Here is a 21,344-nt window from a genome sequence, read left to right on the forward strand (position 1 = left end):
GGAGAAATACTCTTCTATTTCTTCTAATTTTTTTGGATTTTTGGCCCTTTTTATCTGCTCAGCAGGAGTTGTCACCAGGCTATAGCTGGGGTAATGTTTCTTGAGTCCCCTGGAAATATCTCTTATCTTCCCCTCTACCTGGGAATGGGGTCTCATTGCTAGTGTCTAGTTTTGTGTGGGAAGGAGAGCTATGTAGGAATCCTGTTTCTTTTCCTAGGAAATTTACGATCCACTTCTGTATTTTTTTGGGGGGGGCGTGGGGGGGGATGGGACTGATGCCCATTGTTTTTTCATTCTAACCAGGGTCTGCCCCAGGACTTAACCCCTTTGCTGTCTGGCTGGTGTCCTCGTCTTTGGCTCTCTCTCCCCCCACCCCAATAACCTGTCTCTTGGGTGGGATTTTCTACATTGGAGTCATGGCTCCTCGGACAGGCATGTCAGGTCTCCCCTGCCCTGAACCCCATGTCCTGGCAGAGAATAGACAGCATTAATTTGCCCTCTGAAGATCCTGTAAATGCTGCCTCACATACGGAACACTGCTTAGATTTAACCAGTGTTTATGGAAGAGACCTGCTATGCTGGATCAAGGTGGCTGACGCCATCATGATGCTCTTTACCTGATCCAGGGGAGGAGAATAAGAAAGGGAGAGGAAAGGTCACTTACTTCTAGCCAAAAAATTTTAAAAAAAGGCCGGCAAAGAAACGATTGGAAGTAAAGTGAACTGTTACTATGGTAGTGAAGACTTGGTGGCAAGTTACAGTAGGGGATGTAATCAGCTAGAGCTGTGTTACAGAAATGAACTGCTCTGGGAAATTACAGACAGGAGGAGACTAGCCCTTAGAACTTGGGCTGCAGAAATACCAAGCTAAAAAATTTCAGAAATTTATAACAGAACTGCATAGGTGATTTTTTTTTAAATCATACTACCTGAGTTGGCACCAGAAGTTATAAATCCATAAAAAGTGTATACACTAAACTGCTATTTACCTAGCCGATTTTGGGATTTCAGAACAGTCAGGTGAAATAGCCTATATGGGTTTTGTACTAGGACAAAAATCTTACTTTTGGAATTACTTTGTTCCTATGTTTTATGATAATTTTTGTTAATTTTTTCAAGAGATAAAATAAAATACACTTCTAACCTGAATGAGTGGTTTTGCCTCATCTTCAGTGTTTATTCTAGCATGCTTCTTGGATGTATACTAATTTTTAAATACTATATACATACAACACTTTGGAAGGAGCTCTACTAACTTTCTCTTCTACTGTACATCAAAGAAGGTGTTTGAGAAAAAACTGAAGGGCCTTTTACAAAGTACCACTGTCCTTGTCACATTCCTAATGGTATGTAAAGGGACTGATGCTTATTTGACATATTCTATTACAAACATTTAATATTCTATGCTTAGTCTAAATAAAAACTAAGAGAGCCTTATTAGTTGCATGGTTAAGAACTCAAAATGCAAGAATATCAAGGTTGCACTAACAACTTCTCTACTTTGCCCCCATGTACATACACTATCATAGAGCTGAATTACATGATTACATTCTATTCCTCAATTACAATATAATATGAAATTTCCTACACCTTGCAATATTTATTCAGACTTTTATACTTACAGCAACATGTTTGCTGTAATAGATCACTGTACCTTTGAGAGATGACTATAATTAGCATATAAGATATCTATGGTAGGTACTGAATAATTTTGTCTTTTTTGAAGCAGAAGCACAGCTAACTGCAGGTGCAAATTAGGGGTCAAAGCAAATAACTCTAAAGCTAATGGCTGCAAGTTTAGGTGGTCTATAAATACTTTAAACAGGACTTTTTTCTATTACTTCTATGGTATATACTTAATCTGTTGTATGTTGTGTAACTATTGTTGAGTATTTGCATATAAATGACTAATGGACTGACACACAGTAGCACATGACGTAGAAAATTAGGGTAGCATTGCATTGTGTTTAAAAATAATGTAATGCTTTAGACTGTCAATGTATAAACACACAAAAGGAAGCAAAGTTAAGAATGTGTATCTGACATTGTAATCATAACTTTCTATGAATAATATAAGGTCCTGGTTACAGAATTTCCTCTCTTATTAAGAGAGGAAAGAAGATTGGGGGTTGGGTGGAGTGGACATGTCACCTTTGTCAGGACTAGTAGCAAATTGGTAACAGCATGCATAAATTCCATAATCTGGAGCATGTGGCTAGGTATAATCAAAATACCACATCCCACTCACTTTGTGAAGTCTAAAGGAGGATCCTCCTCTCTCTTGCACACTTTAGCAGCCATCATGTCACCTCAGAGTGGGCTCTATCCTGCACACTTCAGCAAGTATGCTGCCCCATTCCTAACCGCATTAGACTCAAATGCTATTAAATTTAGCCTCATGTACCCGGAGAGAATCCTACTTCAGCTGAACATTTTACAAGATTAATGGGAAGATAAGAAACCCCAGACAGGGAGAAAAATCACCCAAGAGCTTATCCTGCTCCCAGCTAAAATATGAGGAGATTCGCTGCCAAGAAACCCAGCACATGTTAGAAGTCAAAAAAGAAAAAAAACCTTTTAAAACAGTATTACCTTGTATAGTGTGGAAATATAGCCATTAGACGCTCAATGATATTATCCAGTGCTTTTGAAAGTGCCTTCTTGTTTGGCACTCTAACAGCCCCCAACTGTGTAGCTGATGCTGGATCATTTAGTTGTCTTTGGTTCGGCTGCATGTTCTGAGCAGTACTTCCAGAAATCCCTGATGGCTGGGCTACTCGGACTTGATCAGAGTATAATGCTCCTAAAGTTTCAGAGGGTATTTCCACTGATCCTTTCTTTGCAGAACAAGGATTAGGACTTCTACATGCTGTTTTATTTCCAGTTTGCACATTAAGTGTGGAATGCACTGGACTTTGATCTTTGGAGCTTGAAAATGCAGGAAGTAAAGTGGGACGGACAAGTGCAGATGAATACATTATGATGGCTGGATCATTAATAGGAGGACTGCCATGCATTACCTATAAAAAAAATCCCCCAGAAAGATGAAGAGTAATTAAAATATTAGTCAAGTACTATTTTCAAACATGTTAAGGCTACAGCTACTTCATGGACTGGGCTGTACTTAACTTAGGCAGTTAAGAAGGAAATACACAGTAAAAGACGACACTTCATCCTGACCTGATTTACCCCACGGGATAACCTGTTTGTAGCACACATGCGAAATCATGCAAAATACATGTGAAATCTGATAATTGTGCAGTACCTATAGACAAGATTTGTTCCAAACCTAATTAAAATACAACATGCACACAAATGCAACCCTTACCGTTATTTTAACTTATACAGAGTTCCCATGGTTTTAGCTACAGAAATGGTCCTGGCCAGTCATCATGGTTTTACAGAAGAAATGTTTTGAAAGTGGCTGTGGGCATTTCTTCGTTAACGATTCCAAGATGGCGGGCAAGAAAGCCACCAACTGGAGGCATTTAAAAGTGGGGTTTTTAAAGGAGTATATTTAAAAACTTTAGCCATATAGGGGTTTTTATTTAAAGAAATAAATGGTTGCCGTATTCACCATGCTGAAAGGCTCTGCAGGTTTAGAATTCATTTTCATCACAGGGCTCTTTAAAAAACGATACACTTATCCTCACTTTGAACACAATTGTGCCCACTTACTCATAATGAGTAGAGCCATACTCTACATGTGGACCTAGTGAAATCAAATCAGTGGAATTACTATTAGAATAATTTGCAGAGTAGCAGCCGTGTTAGTCTGTATTCGCAAAAAGAAAAGGAGTACTCGTGGCACCTTGGAGACTAAAAAATTTATTTGAGCATAAGCTTTCGTGAGCTACAGCTCACTTCATCGGATGCATTCAGTGGAAAATACAGTGGGGAGATTTATTCAACTCCAACGAGAGACTGCTGAATTGGAATTAATTTGCAAACTAGATACAATTAACTTAGGCTTGAATAAAGACTGGGAGTGGATGGGTCATGACACAAAGTAAAACTATTTCCCCATGTTTATTCCCCACTCCCCACTGTTCCTCAGACGTTCTTGTCAACTGCTGGAAATGGCCCACCTTGATTATCACTACAAAAAGACCCTCCCACCCCCACTCTCCTGCTGGTAATAGCTCACCTTTAGTGATCACTCTCGTTACAGTGTGTATGGTAACACCCATTGTTTCATGTTCTCTATGTATATAAATCTCCCCACTGTATTTTCCACTGAATGCATCCGATGAAGTGAGCTGTAGCTCACGAAAGCTTATACTCAAATAAATTTGTTAGTCTCTAAGGTGCCACAAGTACTCCTTTTCTTTAAACAATATTTGGTTTATGGTAATAAGGATTGAACGTATGTATAATCTGAATGATTACACAGTAGAACTTGGAAATATGAACACGAGAGTTACAAACTGACTGATCAACCACACACATGGTGTAATTTGGGGGGCAGGGAAGGCACTGCCCCCCAGACAGAGGTGAGGAGTGGTGGGGTCACATTCCACTGTCCCTCCCCCCAGATTTATGCAAGACTGAGCTGCACAGGGCTTGCTCTGCTTGGCCTGCCGGGGGCATGGTGGCTCTGTTGTTCCCACGTTGCCCCCTCCTGCACATTTCCGAATCGCTTGGCCCCTTTCCCTGCAAGCTGAACCCTGGCAGTTCACGTATGTCAATAATGATCAAATAAAGTTAAGAGACAGGCAAAATGGCCCTTTTAAAAAGTGAAATACTCAAATGGAAGAAGTACAAGACTTAGAAAAGATTAATAATCTGACAGCTGCCCACAAAGTTATTTCACATGTAGTTCCATAAATTAATCCTCTTCAAAATTAAGTGCAGACTAATGATCCATAAAGCTTCAGTAGATTTTGCTCTACAGTGGCACAAAAAACATCATCTCATAAAGACGCTAAGGCCAATTTTTTTTTTAATACTGATATGGATTGTCTCAGCAAACTGGAAGGCAGCTTTTTGTACCATTATGGAGAAAAGTAGGGTTTTGATTTCTAAATTCAGTGTCTACCCACCAAAACCCCTTGGGGCTGAGAGTACTATGGAGATGACATTATTTCAGAAATTAATCAAGTTTTCCTTGCATTACTCTACAGTGAAATCAGTTAAAAGATCAAGAATACAGGGAGAGAACAGTACTAGTTTTAGTTTCCCCATCTATAAAAGTCAGGATAACGCTATCTCCTTTAGTAATGTTTCTCAGATCTAAAGATGAAAACTATCATAACCCCATTTTGACCAGAGAGATTGGGCAAAGTTCAGGGCCTTGTGGGTTGTTTCTGTTAGGAGAAGAAATTGATGGAGTCAGGTATCCTTGATGCAATTCTATCTATTTATTTTCCTGAACACAAGAGGAATCAAATAGGAAACTGTTTGCTCAAAGCTCCAAGCATCTCAGCCCCAAAAGCACTCAGCATTTCTCAGAGCCACATTCCCAGTGCCTGTTCAGGCTGCCTCTGGTGCTTCCTTGCTCCTCTAGTCTTTCTGCTGTTTCTCTGAGGCATTCAGACGTACACAGCTCCACCAATCAATGCCTTAGCCCCAGCATTTGTTATATCCATCCCCCTGGGTCACATAGTTCAGCTTCTGCTCAAGTTTTAATATATGCCTGTGTTTTCGGTGGTACACCCCTATTGTTTCACCTATGTCGTTACATAAAAATGTTTAATGACTTCTTTATATTTATCATGAATGAAAGGCAGCTATTACACCCACAAATTTCAACAAGGTTTAATCCAACCCATAACAATACTATGTAAGAATGAAGCAGCATTGAGAGGGGCTTAAGAGATCAGTACTCAGAGTACAGAAAAAGAAGATATTTAAGAAAAGGGAAGGAGAGAGAGAGAGAGAGGAGAAAACAGTTTTCATGTGGTGCAAAATTCAATGGCAAACCTCTACCTGCATTAACTATTCAGAAAAAGATTAAAAACAAAAACTATCCAGGGAAGTTGTGTACACAGTGCCCAGTACAATGGGGCCCCCATTCTGACTGGGTCGTCTGGCTACAGAATACAAATTAACAAAAACAGAAAAGAGGCCAGTTGCCAAACAGCATCAAATCTTTCTGCTTATTTTCAAAGCTCACTCACCAGAAATGCTACAATATAATAAGATGTGAGCTGAAAGGACATTCTAGGGACTGATAAGCAAATGAACTAAACAAGCACAGGTGTGCAAGAAAACTGCATTTGTTTTGTCGAACAGCTCGAAACTCACCATTTATAAACTGTAGAATGCCCTAAGTCTTCAGTCACATTATTTGACCACAATTAATGAGGGCAGTCATGTTGTCAAAAAATTATATACATTACAAATAAATGCTCAGTCAAACAGTCTGGAAAGTACCAGTGTCCTAAGAGTTAATAGAGATTTAAATCAGCAAGAGAATTACCATTTAAATGAATATTAGTTTTACACCGTAAAATTCTTCCGGTGGTGGTGAGAAAGAACAGTTACTGACCCTACAGTAATGGCTGATCTCCTACAGGTCAAGTTGGTATTAGTGTGGATCCCACTGTAGGTGCACATGTGCCTAATGTGCATGAGATTGGAGGTTCTTGTGGTTTTTGTTTTAAAAGTAGTAGTCTGTTTTGGGGCTGCGCTTGCGCCATATGCCTCTGTGTGCTCCCATGCATGGACATAAGGAAGGGACAGCTGTGACCCGCCTTCCATTTTCTTGCCATTTGAAACCCATGTTTAGATGAGGACTCTGAAAAGAGGGGATTGAAGGCAGGTTATGGGACTCACACTGACAACAGCAAAGAACCAGTTACTTACTGTAGGGTAAGTAATCGTTTTTTCAGCTGCATCAGTCAAACAGTACTTAGCAGCCATGTCCCACGCCAAGTCCAAAGCATAATCTTTGACAAAGGTCAGTTGGTTTTTCCATTTCACTGCTTTGCAGATTTCTGATTTAGGCATATTCCTGAAGCATGTGAATAGTACTGCTGGAGCTCTGGTGGAGTGAGACTTAGTATCTCTCCCACCAAATACACCAGCCAGCTGGTAACAGAGAGATATTGTGTTATCCATTGCTGTGTAGAGATGGCCTGATCTTTGGAATGCCCAGCTATAGCCAGAAACATGGGGAGACAGTGTGAAGGGTCCTGTCAATAAAACAAAACAAAGTCCTGGACACGTCTAAATGTGTGTAACTTCTTTTTGCCCAGTGCAGACTGTAGTTTCGGGAAGGAGATGGGTAGACCGATAGGTTTAGATAAAATTCTGAGGACTACACTGGGGATGAATTTTGGTGAGGTCTAAGCACCACTTTATCCCCATGATACAGTCATTTAGGGAGGGTTAGCCGTAAGTTCTGGAGGCTTGCTACCTTTTCTGGCTGAAGTGATAGCTAACAGGAAGACTCTTCAGAATGAGGTAACTGTACACAGCTCTCAAAGTGGATCAAAGGGAGCAGGCTCCATGAGTCTAAGGAGGACTCTGTTGAGGTCCCAGGTAGGAGCAGTTCTCTGACTGGTGGGTAAATATGTAATAACCCTTTGAGGAACTCTGATACTGTTCGTGAGAAAAAACTGAGCACGACTGCACAAGCGGATGGCATGTCAAAACTGTTGGGAGGTGAACCTTAATAGAACTGAACAAGAGACCAGCCTCCTTTAAATGCCATAAATAGTCAAGAATCTTTACTATCAAGGCCTGAACTGAAACTAGACTGTGTTGAGTGGCCCACATCAAAAAACCTCTTCCACTTAAGAGACAAATTTGTCTTTTTGGTAGATGTCTTCCTGCTCTGTATCAGGATTTCTTGGACCTTTTAGAGAGTAGTCCTTGTCCATGCTACTCAACATCCACACTGTCAGATGCAATGAATTTAGTTCTGGATGGAGTATCTGGCTGTGGTGCTGTGGATCATGTCTAAGGAGGCTGAGAGCTGACTAAGCTGTTGAACTGACACTTGTAGAAAGTCCAGCAGCCAACACTGCCTTGGTCAGTAGCCAGCAATGAGGACAACTGTGGTACTGTCTTACTTAACTTCCATTATTACCATGGGAAATCAGTGGGAAGGTATATAAAAGGCTTTAGAGGCTTTACTGCCAGTGCTGTTGCTGCAGAGGACTTCAGTGATATTGACATGGTTGGAGTCAAAGTTGCTGGTAAAGCTCTGCCTGTGCCATTTTTGCCTTCTTTCCATTGTCTGCTACCGGGTCTGATGTGCACTCGAGAGAATGCTGGTGAATCTGGTCTTGCTCTGGTAGTGATTATCACCTCTGTATCCAAACTGACCCACATGGATTACTCTAGCAGACGTAGCTTGAGCTAAGCATCCCTGGATTTGTGGGTCCTGGAGGAAAAGGCCTTGCACACAGAGCACATGACTGGGATGTGGCTTTCTCCTAGGCAGAAGAGGTTTTGTCCATCTTTGATGGAGATCAATCCCTCACAGGACAGGCACTGTTTGAATCCTGAAGGTTTGCAGTCTACCATGAGGTGCGACAGTTGTCACGAAGCACCTTGCCCTGCTTTACAGGGGGGTCACCGATAATCTTTTCTCTTTTGGAACATCCAATTCCAAAGAACGTGAAGATGGCGATTTCTTTGAAGTTGATTGAAAAAACAATTTTATAGTCTCTGAAGAGAGTGCCAGATCAGACACTTGCTAGGTTCCAGCTCCTCCTAGTGGGCAGTAAGAGGGAACTGAGGGAGGATCACTGCCACCCCTTCCTGCCCCCATATGAGGTAGCACAGACATGTTTATAAAAAAAAATCTCCAATCTCAAATGCATGAAGCACAAGCACACCTACAATGGAATTCACATTAACAACACCTCAAAGAAGAACTTAGTGGTTTCATTTGCTTTCTATGAAACAAAGAGTTGCTAGCAGCTTTGAGATACTTACTGAGATGCTAGGAGGAGGTTGAAGATCAGCAGCTTTCACTTTAGAGAGATCATTTAGCTGTGCACCATTTTTCACTAAGTGAATTCTCTCTTCATACTGAGACTACAGAAAAAGACAAAGAATACCAAAAACAAATCAGCCTTTATATTATTCCACTTACACCAAAATAAGACCTCAAAGTACCAATTAACACTAGTACATTTTGAGAGAGACCAATCAAAGATCTCATACATAGAAATAAGACTACATAGAAGTTTGCTTTTCTTTTTGCTATGTTAGTGTTTAGATTAAAAAATACAGCCATGGGAAGACACATTCATTAATTTTACAGATTTAGGATTACTGGGAATATTTTTCTCCAACTGTGTACCACTACCAGTTGTTCAGCTTCCTAGGATTTTTTTCTTTTTTTTTTGTAAACAGCCTCTTTATTTGTTTTCCATACCCCACCCCAAACATAAGAGAAGACTCATTATAAGGTATGTGGACTTGGTAAACTAATGAGAAATGGTGGTCACATTTTTGGCCAATTCAGCAAGGATGCTTGTGTGAGCGAACACCTGGGCCCACACAAAGCCCCACTGAAATCAATCGTGCTTCATTTAAAAGAACCCCACATGGACCTCTGCTGATTTCAATGTGGCTCCATACAGACAGGTTTGTATGCTTCATCGGGACTCTTACAAGTTATTCATTTAAGTAAATACATCAAGAGTAGCTATTTGAGATCTGTATTAAATAATTATAAAGGAAATATAAATCCAAATATTTATAATTGTTAAATTATTTTCAAAACTAACAGTTTGCATCCATCTTTGAAACAGAGGATACATATATTGCTTTGTTTAACCTACTGGGCACATCACAATTCTAAATTTGGTAAGAAGAGATAATTAAGGAGGACTCTTATAATACAGGAAAATGTGTTTGGAAAACAGACTTACTTCTACTTTTTCCATTTCTTTCTTGATATTTGAAATAAATGTTTCCCAAGAATCAATCTGTGACTTCAAATGAGGTAACACTGAAGTGGGACCACTGAAATATTTCAAATTTTCAGTTCAAAATAATGTGATAACTTGAGTTTGTAAGTGATTTTCCAACAGAGAAAACTGCTACCCAAAACCGTAATGCTCTCCTTCCCCTCCCAGGTAAATCATAGCTGAAGACTTCAGTCATACAGAATTTTAACAAATTAAAGTATCAGTGTCTGTCTACTAATTTCACCCTTAGGAACTGGCCAGTCTTGGAAAGTAAGAACCCGCAAGCAACAGCCAAGACTCCTAAGGATACCCCAAGACCTGGAGAGGATGCTGTGCAGGGAGGAGGAAGTCTCTTGGGTGGAGCCAATCCCAGCTCTGACTCCTCACATGCAGAAACAGACCTCCACCATGCCCATCAGTCTTGCTCCATCTCCTACTTCTAGTCCTTCTCCCTTCCTCAGACCATCAGGCAGGAAAACGTGGGCAATTCTGTGCTGCATGAACCACCATGGCTAAACTAGAACAGGCATAGAGCTGCAAAGTCTTTTACTCTGAATTTTTCCCATGTTGGATAGTCAGAGATTGAATGCTAACAACCAAGAGAATATTCTTTACAATTGATGTAATTCACAAAGCTAATAAATGCCACTTTGCTTTCCTAAACTTTCAGAACTTAATTTTTCAGGTCTTTAAAATCTGATGCAAGGCATCATAACACATTCTTGGACACAGCTTTAACATGGTGTTTGTACATTCTAAAAGATGTAGTTAGCTGTCTAAAAAATCATCTATGATGGTATTTATTTAAAGTCACCAGTGCACCTGGCAATGTGAATACCTGTTATCTCTAATAGAAATGTACAGTTCCATTAAACAAATAAAAGGAAGTCTAAATTAGTGAGAGGATATAAAACTATATTAAAACCAGAAAACAGGAAGGTAAAAAGATTATATGCAATTACTGAATTTTCATGTTTGTAAACTGAATCTAGACTAAAATGTAATTCTAGATGAAATAGTGACAATGTTCTCCAGTTAGACTTATCTTATATTTATATTTCATAGTTGTTACACAAATTATAGTGATGTATTAATTGCATACCTGCTCATTAACTTTAGCAATTTAAGCTTGGCTTCTGCATTTGCAGCTATGCTGTGTAATTTGCATACTTCAGTGTTCTTCCAGTTTTCAAGTACGGACACCTAAAATTAAATTTACTGACTTAAAAGACGCACAAGCATTTTCCTTAGCACAAGCAGTTAAAACTAAGTAATTATTAATCTAAATTCAGCCTCAATCTGGTCTTCAGTAAACATGCTGAGCTGTGGTTTTATGATGCAGTGAAATACATTTCTACTCAGGAAAGACCTAGCTCTAGAATATCTCTGTAGTAAGATATTTCAAGCAGCGTTAAAATGCAGTGGCAGAATTGTGTGAGGAAACAATGACTCCCAGGTGGCTGCAAACAGCCTGCTGAGCATTAAAACTTTCATAAATTGTGAAACTCTTTCCATCCCCATCCTTAGAAAACAGGTAACCTTGATATTGTGCATTATCTTTATGATTAAAAAGGTATGTATCTATTTCAAGGCAGATATACTGGCTTCTAGCTCAACAAGAACCACCTTTTTCAAAACACACAACTTGCAATCACAAGCAAATTTGACAATCCAAAAAGAAAAGGAGTACTTGTGGCACCTTAGAGACTAACCAATTTATTTGAGCATGAGCTTTCGTGAGCTACAGCTCACTTCATCGGATGCATACCGTGGAAACTGCAGCAGACTTTATATATACACAGAGAATATGAAACAATACCTCCTCCCACCCCACTGTCCTGCTGGTAATAGCTTATCTAAAGTGATCATCAGGTGGGCCATTTCCAGCACAAATCCAGGTTTTCTCACCTTCCACCCCCCCACACAAATTCACTCTCCTGCTGGTGCTAGCCCATCCAAAGTGACAACTCTTTACATAATCAGGTCGGGCTATTTCCTGCACAAATCCAGGTTTTCTCACATCCCCCCCACCCCCATACACACACAAACTCACTCTCCTGCTGGTAATAGCTTCAAATCCAGACTCCAGCGAGAAACTGCTGAATTGGAATTCATTTGCAAATTGGATACTATTAATTTAGGCTTAAATAGAGACTGGGAGTGGCTAAGTCATTATGCAAGGTAGCCTGTTTCCTCTTGTTTTTTCCTACCCCCCCCGCCCCCCAGATGTTCTGGTTTAACTTGGATTTAAACTTGGAGAGTGGTCAGTTTAGATGAGCTATTACCAGCAGGAGAGTGAGTTTGTGTGTGTATGGGGGTGGGGGGGATGTGAGAAAACCTGGATTTGTGCAGGAAATAGCCCGACTTGATTATGTAAAGAGTTGTCACTTTGGATGGGCTAGCACCAGCAGGAGAGTGAATTTGTGTGGGGGGGTGGAGGGTGAGAAAACCTGGATTTGTGCTGGAAATGGCCCACCTGATGATCACTTTAGATAAGCTATTACCAGCAGGACAGTGGGGTGGGAGGAGGTATTGTTTCATATTCTCTGTGTGTATATAAAGTCTGCTGCAGTTTCCATGGTATGCATCTGATGAAGTGAGCTGTAGCTCACGAAAGCTCATGCTCAAATAAATTGGTTAGTCTCTAAGGTGCCACAAGTACTCCTTTTCTTTTTGCGAATACAGACTAACACGGCTGTTACTCTGAAACTTGACAATCCAAAACTTCCTTAAAAGGAAAGTTGCATAGCATCTTTTTATTCAAGAAATCTGAGTTCAAAGCATCTGAACATAGAAAAACATACAGGTTTTAGAAGAAATCACCTAAGAGAACTGTTAGGGACAGTCCTATTATTTACAAGATGCCAGCCTTTGAATGAAATACTCAAAGGGATCTGTGCATTCTAATTCTACTAGAAATAGATGTGCCGATATTCCTATTCAAGATCAGTAATTTTTTAATAATAAAAAGGATAAATTCTTTTTTGTGAGTAATTCCCACTAATGGAAACTATGTGCATGTCAAAGGGATAAAACATTCTTTAATTGCAATTACCTTTTAATAGCAGACTTAACTTTTTAAATTTTTTCTGGCAATATATCACATTGACCCAAACATCCAACCTCTTCTAAAAATATATACACAGAACAAATACAATAGAACCTTGCTAAGTTGCAGTGTCTCAGAGACCCTTGGTGAATTAGCAATGAAGTGAACAAAAATATCCAGGATAGCGCATCACAAAACATACTTTGCTGATTGAGCAAGTATAGTTTTAATTATTTATGTTAATACTTCTAAGCATACTATTAAATGTTGTTTGGGTGATTTTGTAACAGTGATGAAGTCATCATTAAGATGAGACCTCACCAGATCTCTCTATTAAAACTATGCTGAAAAGTGGGCAGATCAACCTTTTTTGTGGGGATTGGTGAAATGCAAAGGAGCAAGGTTCTAGTGTAGCACATTTTACCTCTGCTGCAACAGCTCTTTTAATACACTCCTGGTAATTATCTTTGCTCTTTTTATTTAGCTCCTCCAGTTGTACTTTTTCATTGGCAAATTTATTACTGTGAAGTAAAATAAAATAAAATAAAAATGAAGATGTCAAAAAGAATACTGGGATGCCATCTACATTTGAACTATATTCCAAAAACTCTACAACAGACATTTGTTTCCTCTTCTATAAAAATATACATCACTGATAACATTATGTACAGTACATGTAGACATGGATATTCGACTAATTATAGGACAGTGCAAACTCATCTTAAATACGGTGGGGCAGATACACTTGAATGATAATTCTATATGAATAATTCTAAACCTACCACTTGTAGACTAAAAAACTAAGGGCTAGTCTACACTGGCAATTCTAAAGCTCTCCCAGTGCGCTAAAAAAACCACCTCAACGAGGGGCATAGCTCCCAGCGCTCGTGCACTGTCTACACTGGCGCTTTACAGCACTGAAACTTGCTGCGCTTGGGGGGTGTTTTCTCACACCCCCTAAAGTTGTTGCAGTGCTGTAAATTGCCAGTGTAGACAAGCCCTGAGAGCAAGGCTACAGGATTGCTATAACTAGAACCAGTATGTGAGCTCCCGCTGCTGTACCACAGCAGCACTTAAAAAAAAAAAAATTACCTGATCTCCAGGAATTTATCCAAATACACTGTATATTGCTTGTCCTTCTCATCAATGTTCCTCAAGTATCTATGTGCATCATAAAAAAGGAAATCTATTAAGTCTGGCTTGAAAAATGTTTACTCAGCAACCACAATACAGTCTTCTATAAACTTAGTTGACAAATAAGTCTATGCATTTGATTTATAGTTTTGTAGGTAGTTCATTTAGGATTTAATCTCTTAAGTCCACAAATTTGTTTTCTGCTATATCAGCACTGTGAATTTGTAATTTGAATGTTATTTAAGATTATTTCAAGATGTGACCCAACCCATCTAGCAAGACAAAATAAGGGTTAATCGATAAATATGCAAAAAGAAAACACTGCAAAACATCCAAGGTTCAAAGTCTCCTGAGGTTGGTGGTCTATGTAAATAGAGAACAATAAAATTACAGGACGATGTCAAAGCCAATCAGGGATATATCACTAAACCAGTGTCAGTATATGTTTTGCAAGTTAGAAGAAAGCAATACTGAATGTGTTTACCTACACAAAAAAAAAAAGAAAAAAAGCATGTTTAAGCAGATATGCATAAACCTTAACGCAAGTTCAGTGATCCAACACCTACCTGAAAGACGTCTAAAAACCAGATGACTTAGTCAGTATTTATGAAGTGTTAAGATGATTGTTGGAAAGCACAATGAATTATTATAAAACCACAACCAACCCTCAACAACTCATCCAATACATCACTAGTTTGAAAATTTCTTGTTTGCTACTATTGCCAGTGCTCACTGAGTTGGGTGGGTGGAGAGGAGTTGATTTAGTTAATGCCCTCTCATCCACAGCCAGAGAGCCCTTTTGCCAAGAAACCTCACAGCATGGGGATGATAGGAGCCCATGTAAGGGATGTGCACCCTTAATAATAAGGATCCCAGTTCCATAGAGATTCCTTTCAGGCTTCTGTTTTATAGGACAGGATAAAAACACAGTAGGCATAAGGAAACACTTGTAGTTTCACACTGAACTGCAAAATCACTACTTCTGAATCGAATATCAAAACTACATGCTACTTAGATGCAACGATAGCATGAAGTCAGGTGTAACTATATCAAGAAATGGCAGAATCAAAGCAGGAGGAAATCAATGTTGTCTTTGGATTGCCCCAGAAATGTTCTGTTGCATGGCAGAATGAACACAGAAAGTGAATCTGAAGTGTGAGCTAGAGCTGGGATCTGGCTAGGATGACTGTGTAGTGGGAATGGAGGAGGAGCATAGGAGTTGAGGGAATACAATATGGAATCAGTGATGGTAAGGGAAGAGAAGAAAAGTTCAAAAGCAGTGGAAAATTAGGGGGTGCTCAAGGAAGTGCAAAGGGAAAACACAATACTGAAGATGGTAGTCCGAGATGGGAAACAAGGTATTCTGTAACCTGATTATGTAAATTATTCTGCACGCAGACCTATCAATATCAGTAGGGCTAATCACAGAATAAGGTATGTGATTTTTAAGGTGTCACACCCTAAGAAAACAAGTCTGGTCGCATGTATTCTCACTTCATACCTGTTACCCAGCTACCAACCATCACCAATTTTGTAGATTTTTATCGTCAGAACAATAATATAAATTATTCTGTAATTCAGTTGTAATATACAGAATCAATATCTAAGGTTTATTTCTAGCCAACTAATATTTCAAGTACTTATATTGCTGTTCCCATTTCTAAAATCATGCAAACAAAAAGCAATGTGCATCAGTTTTTAAAAGGGTCCCTTACATCTCATTGGTATCTGCAAGTTTTTTGGATGTATTCTTTGTTGCTTTTAATTTCTCTTGGTTTTCTTTTTTTTCTTGTTGCCATTTCTTAACTTCCATTTCTAAATCTTGGTGAAACCAATCCAGCTCTCTTTGTGTAATCTAGAGGCAGAAAATATTTAAGAAAATGTAGCTTCTTAAAGACATTTCTTTTAAAAATTACTAGAGTAAGTTGTGGGGGTTTTTTTGGATTTATACACCTCCTAGCAAATGCATGCTGATTAGAACACGTGTTCCAGCCAGTGTTTGATTCACATTCAGATGAAAATAAACAGGGCTACTCAGAACAAGTGAAAAATGCATTCTGTTGTTAAAGCTAAGCTTTATTGTGATGATTACCACTTACATCTCAAGTGCATTATTGATCAATAAGCTGTCTAAAACGAAGAGGGTTTTTTTAAATAATTCCAATTGCTCTATATCTGTTACCCTACATTGGGGTATGCGTAAAAATTTTACCTTATTTTCTTCAACTCTTTTTTTTAACTGCTCTTCCAAAACACTCGTCTCGTCTGAGCTTCGGCACTGTAACTGTTCGTATTTTTCCTTTGCTTCCTTAAGTTGCTCTTGTAATACCTGATGCTCTTTTTCCATACGTAAAATATCTCCCTGAAATTTAGGATATGAAAGAACTTTTGTTATAGAACTCAGTATCCTAGAGAACAACATGAGTCCACAATACATTAATAGGAAAAGATTAATGTGAACTATGGTCCAAGATCTCAGAGAACTTTGTTGATAAAATGTTTAAAAGATTTTGAATTCAACTCAAGAAACAAATACTGATTCAGCACTGAACTAGCATGAACACTTGGAAGGTCTGTTCCCCCCTTGATGTGATCCTATCAACTTGATTCTTCTATATCCCAGAATGGAGGGATGTAATCAATGCTCAGAACTATTGGAAAGGAAGAATTACAAAATTCACCACTGAAACGGACTCTAATGGTTGGGCAACTAGAGAACCTGAGTTCCAAAACTGCCACTTCTTTTTCATTAAAACTCTATGAATCCGACACTATGACATACTAAAAAGCAGGTCCTAACACTATGGCTGGGGAAAAAAAAAAAAACCAAACAAACCCCAAAGGTCACTAAAATTCTCTGTCATTTTCAGCCAGATTCACTACTAAACTTTTACGGGATGCTTTTTATCTCAAGCTCCTCTTGATCTATACAAACGGAATGTTTTAATAGTTTGGAAGTAGTTTCGGTGATTTAAGCACTCGTCCCACAAACAAAAAAAAATCCTATAATGATAGATTTTTAAGTTTTACTACTAAAGTGACTAATTTGTTGAGTTTTATTAGCGAGATACTAAATTAAATGACACTATGCACTTCTCGTTGGAACCTTAATTCTTCCTTATCTAATTAGCAAAGACTTTCAAAATATTTGCTAAATAAAAATACATGTACTTACTTGTTGAGTTTCAAATGGATAAAAAGGCGTGGTATTAGCATCCCTATCTGCTAATTCCTGATTTACCTAGAATACAAAAAAACACTAGTTATTTAAATTAAAAAAAAATTATATCCCATCTACACTTGCAACCAGTCCCTTAAAAGTTTTGCAGTATAGATGGGCCTAACTTAAAGCCACATTAACACCTCTCTTAGCTCTTGAGTAGTTCCCATTTACCAGACTTGAAGGAACCATCTTGAGGATAACAATATTGTAAATGACAGGTTTCAGATTAACAGCCGTGTTAGTCTGTATTCGCAAAAAGAAAAGGAGTACTTGTGGCACCTTAGAGACTAACCATAATGTCTGCTGCAGTTTCCACGGTATGCATCCGATGAAGTGAGCTGTAGCTCACGAAAGCTCATGCTCAAATAAATTGGTTAGTCTCCAAGGTGCCACAAGTACTCCTTTTCTTTTTGTGAATATTGTAAATGAGTTCCCTAAAATGGCTGCATGTGTAAGTGAATGCATGATATTTGGTTGAACTTTCTCCACTCAGGTCAACAGACAGACAGATATTCATATTATGTTTAAAGAGCAACCCCTTCCCTCAGATTCCTTAAAAAGAAGCTTGAGTGAGCAAGCAGAGTTTCTCCGAAAGCTCAGGGTAGGATTTTCAAAAGTGTTTATGACTGGCCTCCAGCTCTTACTGAAGGCAGAGGGAGTTTTACCATGGACTTTGATGAGAACAGAGTTAGGCCAACACTGCATGCTTTGAAAATACCACTCTCAGAGTTCAAAAAACAAATTATTACCATGAATAATGTGTAATGCCTGAAAATACAGCTTAATTATAAATTTGCATTTGATAATCTGTAGCACACACAGCTCTAAAAAAGTTAGCCTCATTAGGGACAGTGGCGATAATGGAATTCAACATCAGCAAGCTATAAAAATTGTTATATTGCTTTAATAGTACTTTATTAATCTGACACTGGACTTCAAACATTGCCTATTCCACTAATGAGGTCATGTTTCCAGGTGAGATGTCTACTACCTGCAGTAGTTTCCGACATGCAAATTTTATTTGGAAGTTTTTTTTCAAATGCTTATTTGAAGCAACAAATGTTTGGGTTTTCTTTTCTTTGTTTTATCTCCATTAACTTTCAGAGTCCCTAAGAAATCCCTAATATTGAGACAATAGTTACTAAAAGTATGATGCAGTTGCATTTCCCACTGTACCAAAAGTCTTAAAAGTTTACTTCTGCTGATCTTGCAAGACTTAAATATGGCACCACTGAAAAGATATATAAATATTAGGCACATGAGGGGTTCTTTTTTGTAAGTGTTTCATTATATGCAGGTGTTAGTTTGAAAACTGTTTTCCAAATGGAAAAACCAGGGAGAACAATCTGATTTTCTTCCCTTTGGTTTGAAGAGAGATGAAGGCACATTTTTATTTAAGTTATTTATGAAAAATAGGCAAACCCACAATTTGTATACTACCTTCTCATTCCTATATAAATATCAGCCTTTTTGCACTAACATAACCAAATGATATAAATATAATTGTGAAAACGTTATTGAAGTGGTGCTGAGGAGCCATAAAGAGGCCAATCCCGCAAACACTTAGCTTAAAGTACAATGCTTGTTAGTATCTGCAGGACTGGATCCCAAAACAATAAGTCAAATTTAGTCTTAGCTGTATTTTATAAAATAGTTTAAAATACATAGACATTTAAATTGTCATCTTACGTTAATGTACAGTAAATTCATTATTTCAGAATATCTATGTATTTACTAGTCCGCTGTGTTAATGTCTCATTTATTACGTATCAATTTAAACAACCACTGAAATAAAAAGCAAGTTAAAGAACAAGAACCTTAAAGAACAAGAACCTTCCCCAACCTATAAGATAAATTTTGTACTGACTTGTGTAACTCCTCCCCGTTAGTGTAAATTTTAGGCATTAAAAAAAACTCGATGTCCCTTTAAAGTATTAAAGGGACAAATGTGAATGAGCTGCAAAAAGTGGTTGTGTCTGCACTGACAGCCCTAGAGAATTAAGTGTTCTATTTATCAAGTAAGAACAGGAAAGGAAATTTAATGCATTACTAGTCAAAGATCCTTAAAAGATTCTCTTCCTTTTAATTTCTTACCTGAATAGAAAAGGAGTACTTGTGGCACCTTAGAGACTAACCAATTTATTTGAGCATGAGCTTTCGTGAGCTACAGCTCACTTCATCAGATGTTTACCGTGGAAACTGCAGCAGACTTTATATACACACAGAGAATATGAAACAATACCTCCTCCCACCCCACTGTCCTGCTGTTACCTGAATAGCTATCATCCTTGTAAGTGGAATGCTTTTCACTACAGGTGTATTTTTATTCTCAAATTCCATCTTAACAGCAGATGTATCATATTTAACTTCCTTAATACTGCTCATACCCTGGTCAAGATTATCTTCATAAGAGCTGTAGTCTGACTTCACCAATACATACTGAGGGTCCGGGTATGTTTGTATTTGACTTGGTATATGATTGCCAGATATGTACTCTCTGTCTGATATTATTGTTTTATCAATATCAAGAGGAGCTTCATAATCAGCATATATATAACTAGGTTGCCCAGTAACATCTGGAATAGGAGGCATTTGACAAATCATTGAGAACGTTCTTTCATTTTCATAACCTGAGGAAACCTTAGTCAGAGGTATATCATGATTATCAGAAATAGAGGAGTGCAGCAATACATTTGAAAAAGATAGTGGTCCTTCTATGGTATCAATACTCTGACTAGGGAGAGAATGCATTGAAATATAAGAAATATGTGAAGAATATCCCGTGACTGAATAATCTGGAGTTTCACAGTTTTCTACTGTAGTATTAGTAGAAATTGGCATATAAGGTTTAATATAAGACACTGGTTTGAATTCTTTAGCAGCTGGGTTTAACTGTAGTTTGCTCTTGGAATTTCCAGGAATATTTTGACAGGCTATGCGATTTTTCTCTTCACTTCTAGTATCTTCTTCAGTCTCCGTATTTTCCTTAAGCAGAACTGCATGCTTCATCAAGCCAATAAGATCATCCACCATAACAAAATGAAGGGATTCCAGAAGGAAAGGTTTCAGACCACCTGCAACTTCCACAATCTTACGGGCTTCTGCAGGGAAATGTTCATATTCTCCAACTAACAATTTATCATCAATTTCCATGGGACCATGTTCCTCCAAGATCTGAGAGAAATATCTTGAAAAAAAACAAACAGTTATACTCATTAATCCAAACATTTTTCATTTCACTTTTAAGTCATACTTGATATTTACATTACTGTTTTAACAGTAATTTCTACAAAGACAAATAGTATTAGTAATGTATTAAGAAACTTTTGAAATCGATTTTTTTTTCAGAAAAAAAAACACATTGAGAAATGCCTACTAATTCTAGATATTTGCTCTCTATACCTCTTCTACAACTGTGACTCAAATGAACTTCTCCAAACACAAGGCCAATATAAAAGGAGATGGCCAGAGGCAAGAGCTAAGATGATGACTTACTGTAATAAGCTGAAAACCAGAATCTCACAATTAACACTTTATTTCTCAAAGAGAAGCTAGTGTTATATACTTTATCTGAAGGGTTAGCAAGGAAAAGATAGTACATAATGTAGTTAGCTGAAGTACATGGATGTTAAAAACAAGTCACTGGAAATATAAATAGGAAACAATAAAACCAAACAACCTAGACAAAGTGTCACTATAGAAAACATTGGGGTGATATTAAATAGAAACTAAGATAGCTATTTTAAGTGAGGCCAAGTCAAGTGAACATGAAAGGGAGAAACAATAAAAGTTGACAACATCAGTGTCAACTAATCTCACTGTAGTTTTAATTTCTGCTGGAAATACTAAATAAGCAAAGTGTGTGTCCATTCCAATCCCTGTAAATTATTCCTTGATGACACAGCTGCCATTTTTATAGTAAAGCAAATGAGATTTAAATGTAAGTTCGTGTGCCAACAACAGAGACAGACATCTCAGGAAATTAGTAATAGTATCAAAATCTTCCACTTCTAAGTCACTTGTTCAGTCTTAACCAAGGGTTCATAGAAATCAAGTATTACCAACTG

General features: G+C 38.1%; 2 protein-coding genes across 11 annotated transcripts in view; one reads left to right on the forward strand and one right to left on the reverse strand.

Annotated features, from left to right (window-relative positions):
* VPS26C (VPS26 endosomal protein sorting factor C) overlaps nt 1–10,534 on the forward strand; it is a 66,635-nt gene extending 56,101 nt beyond the window's left edge. For all 6 annotated transcript variants that reach the window (XM_048867076.2, XM_048867048.2, XM_048867082.2 and 3 more), the window contains one exon: nt 10,122–10,534. The gene's annotated coding sequence lies outside the window, so the exon portion shown is untranslated. The remainder of the gene's footprint in view (nt 1–10,121) is intronic.
* Nucleotides 1–21,344, reverse strand: part of TTC3 (tetratricopeptide repeat domain 3) — a 132,923-nt gene that overhangs the window by 15,791 nt on the left and 95,788 nt on the right. For all 5 annotated transcript variants that reach the window (XM_048866992.2, XM_048867002.2, XM_048867011.2 and 2 more), the window contains 10 exons: nt 19,549–20,464; nt 17,230–17,295; nt 16,267–16,416; nt 15,770–15,909; nt 14,013–14,081; nt 13,345–13,441; nt 10,974–11,074; nt 9,833–9,926; nt 8,889–8,990; nt 2,592–3,019 (listed from right to left, as the gene is read on the reverse strand). In XM_048866992.2, the coding sequence (XP_048722949.2) occupies nt 2,592–3,019; nt 8,889–8,990; nt 9,833–9,926; nt 10,974–11,074; nt 13,345–13,441; nt 14,013–14,081; nt 15,770–15,909; nt 16,267–16,416; nt 17,230–17,295; nt 19,549–20,464 (2,163 nt within the window). The remainder of the gene's footprint in view (nt 1–2,591; nt 3,020–8,888; nt 8,991–9,832; nt 9,927–10,973; nt 11,075–13,344; nt 13,442–14,012; nt 14,082–15,769; nt 15,910–16,266; nt 16,417–17,229; nt 17,296–19,548; nt 20,465–21,344) is intronic.

The sequence above is a fragment of the Caretta caretta genome, chromosome 1 (genome assembly GCF_965140235.1).
Source record: "Caretta caretta isolate rCarCar2 chromosome 1, rCarCar1.hap1, whole genome shotgun sequence".
Lineage (NCBI taxonomy): Eukaryota > Metazoa > Chordata > Testudines > Cheloniidae > Caretta > Caretta caretta.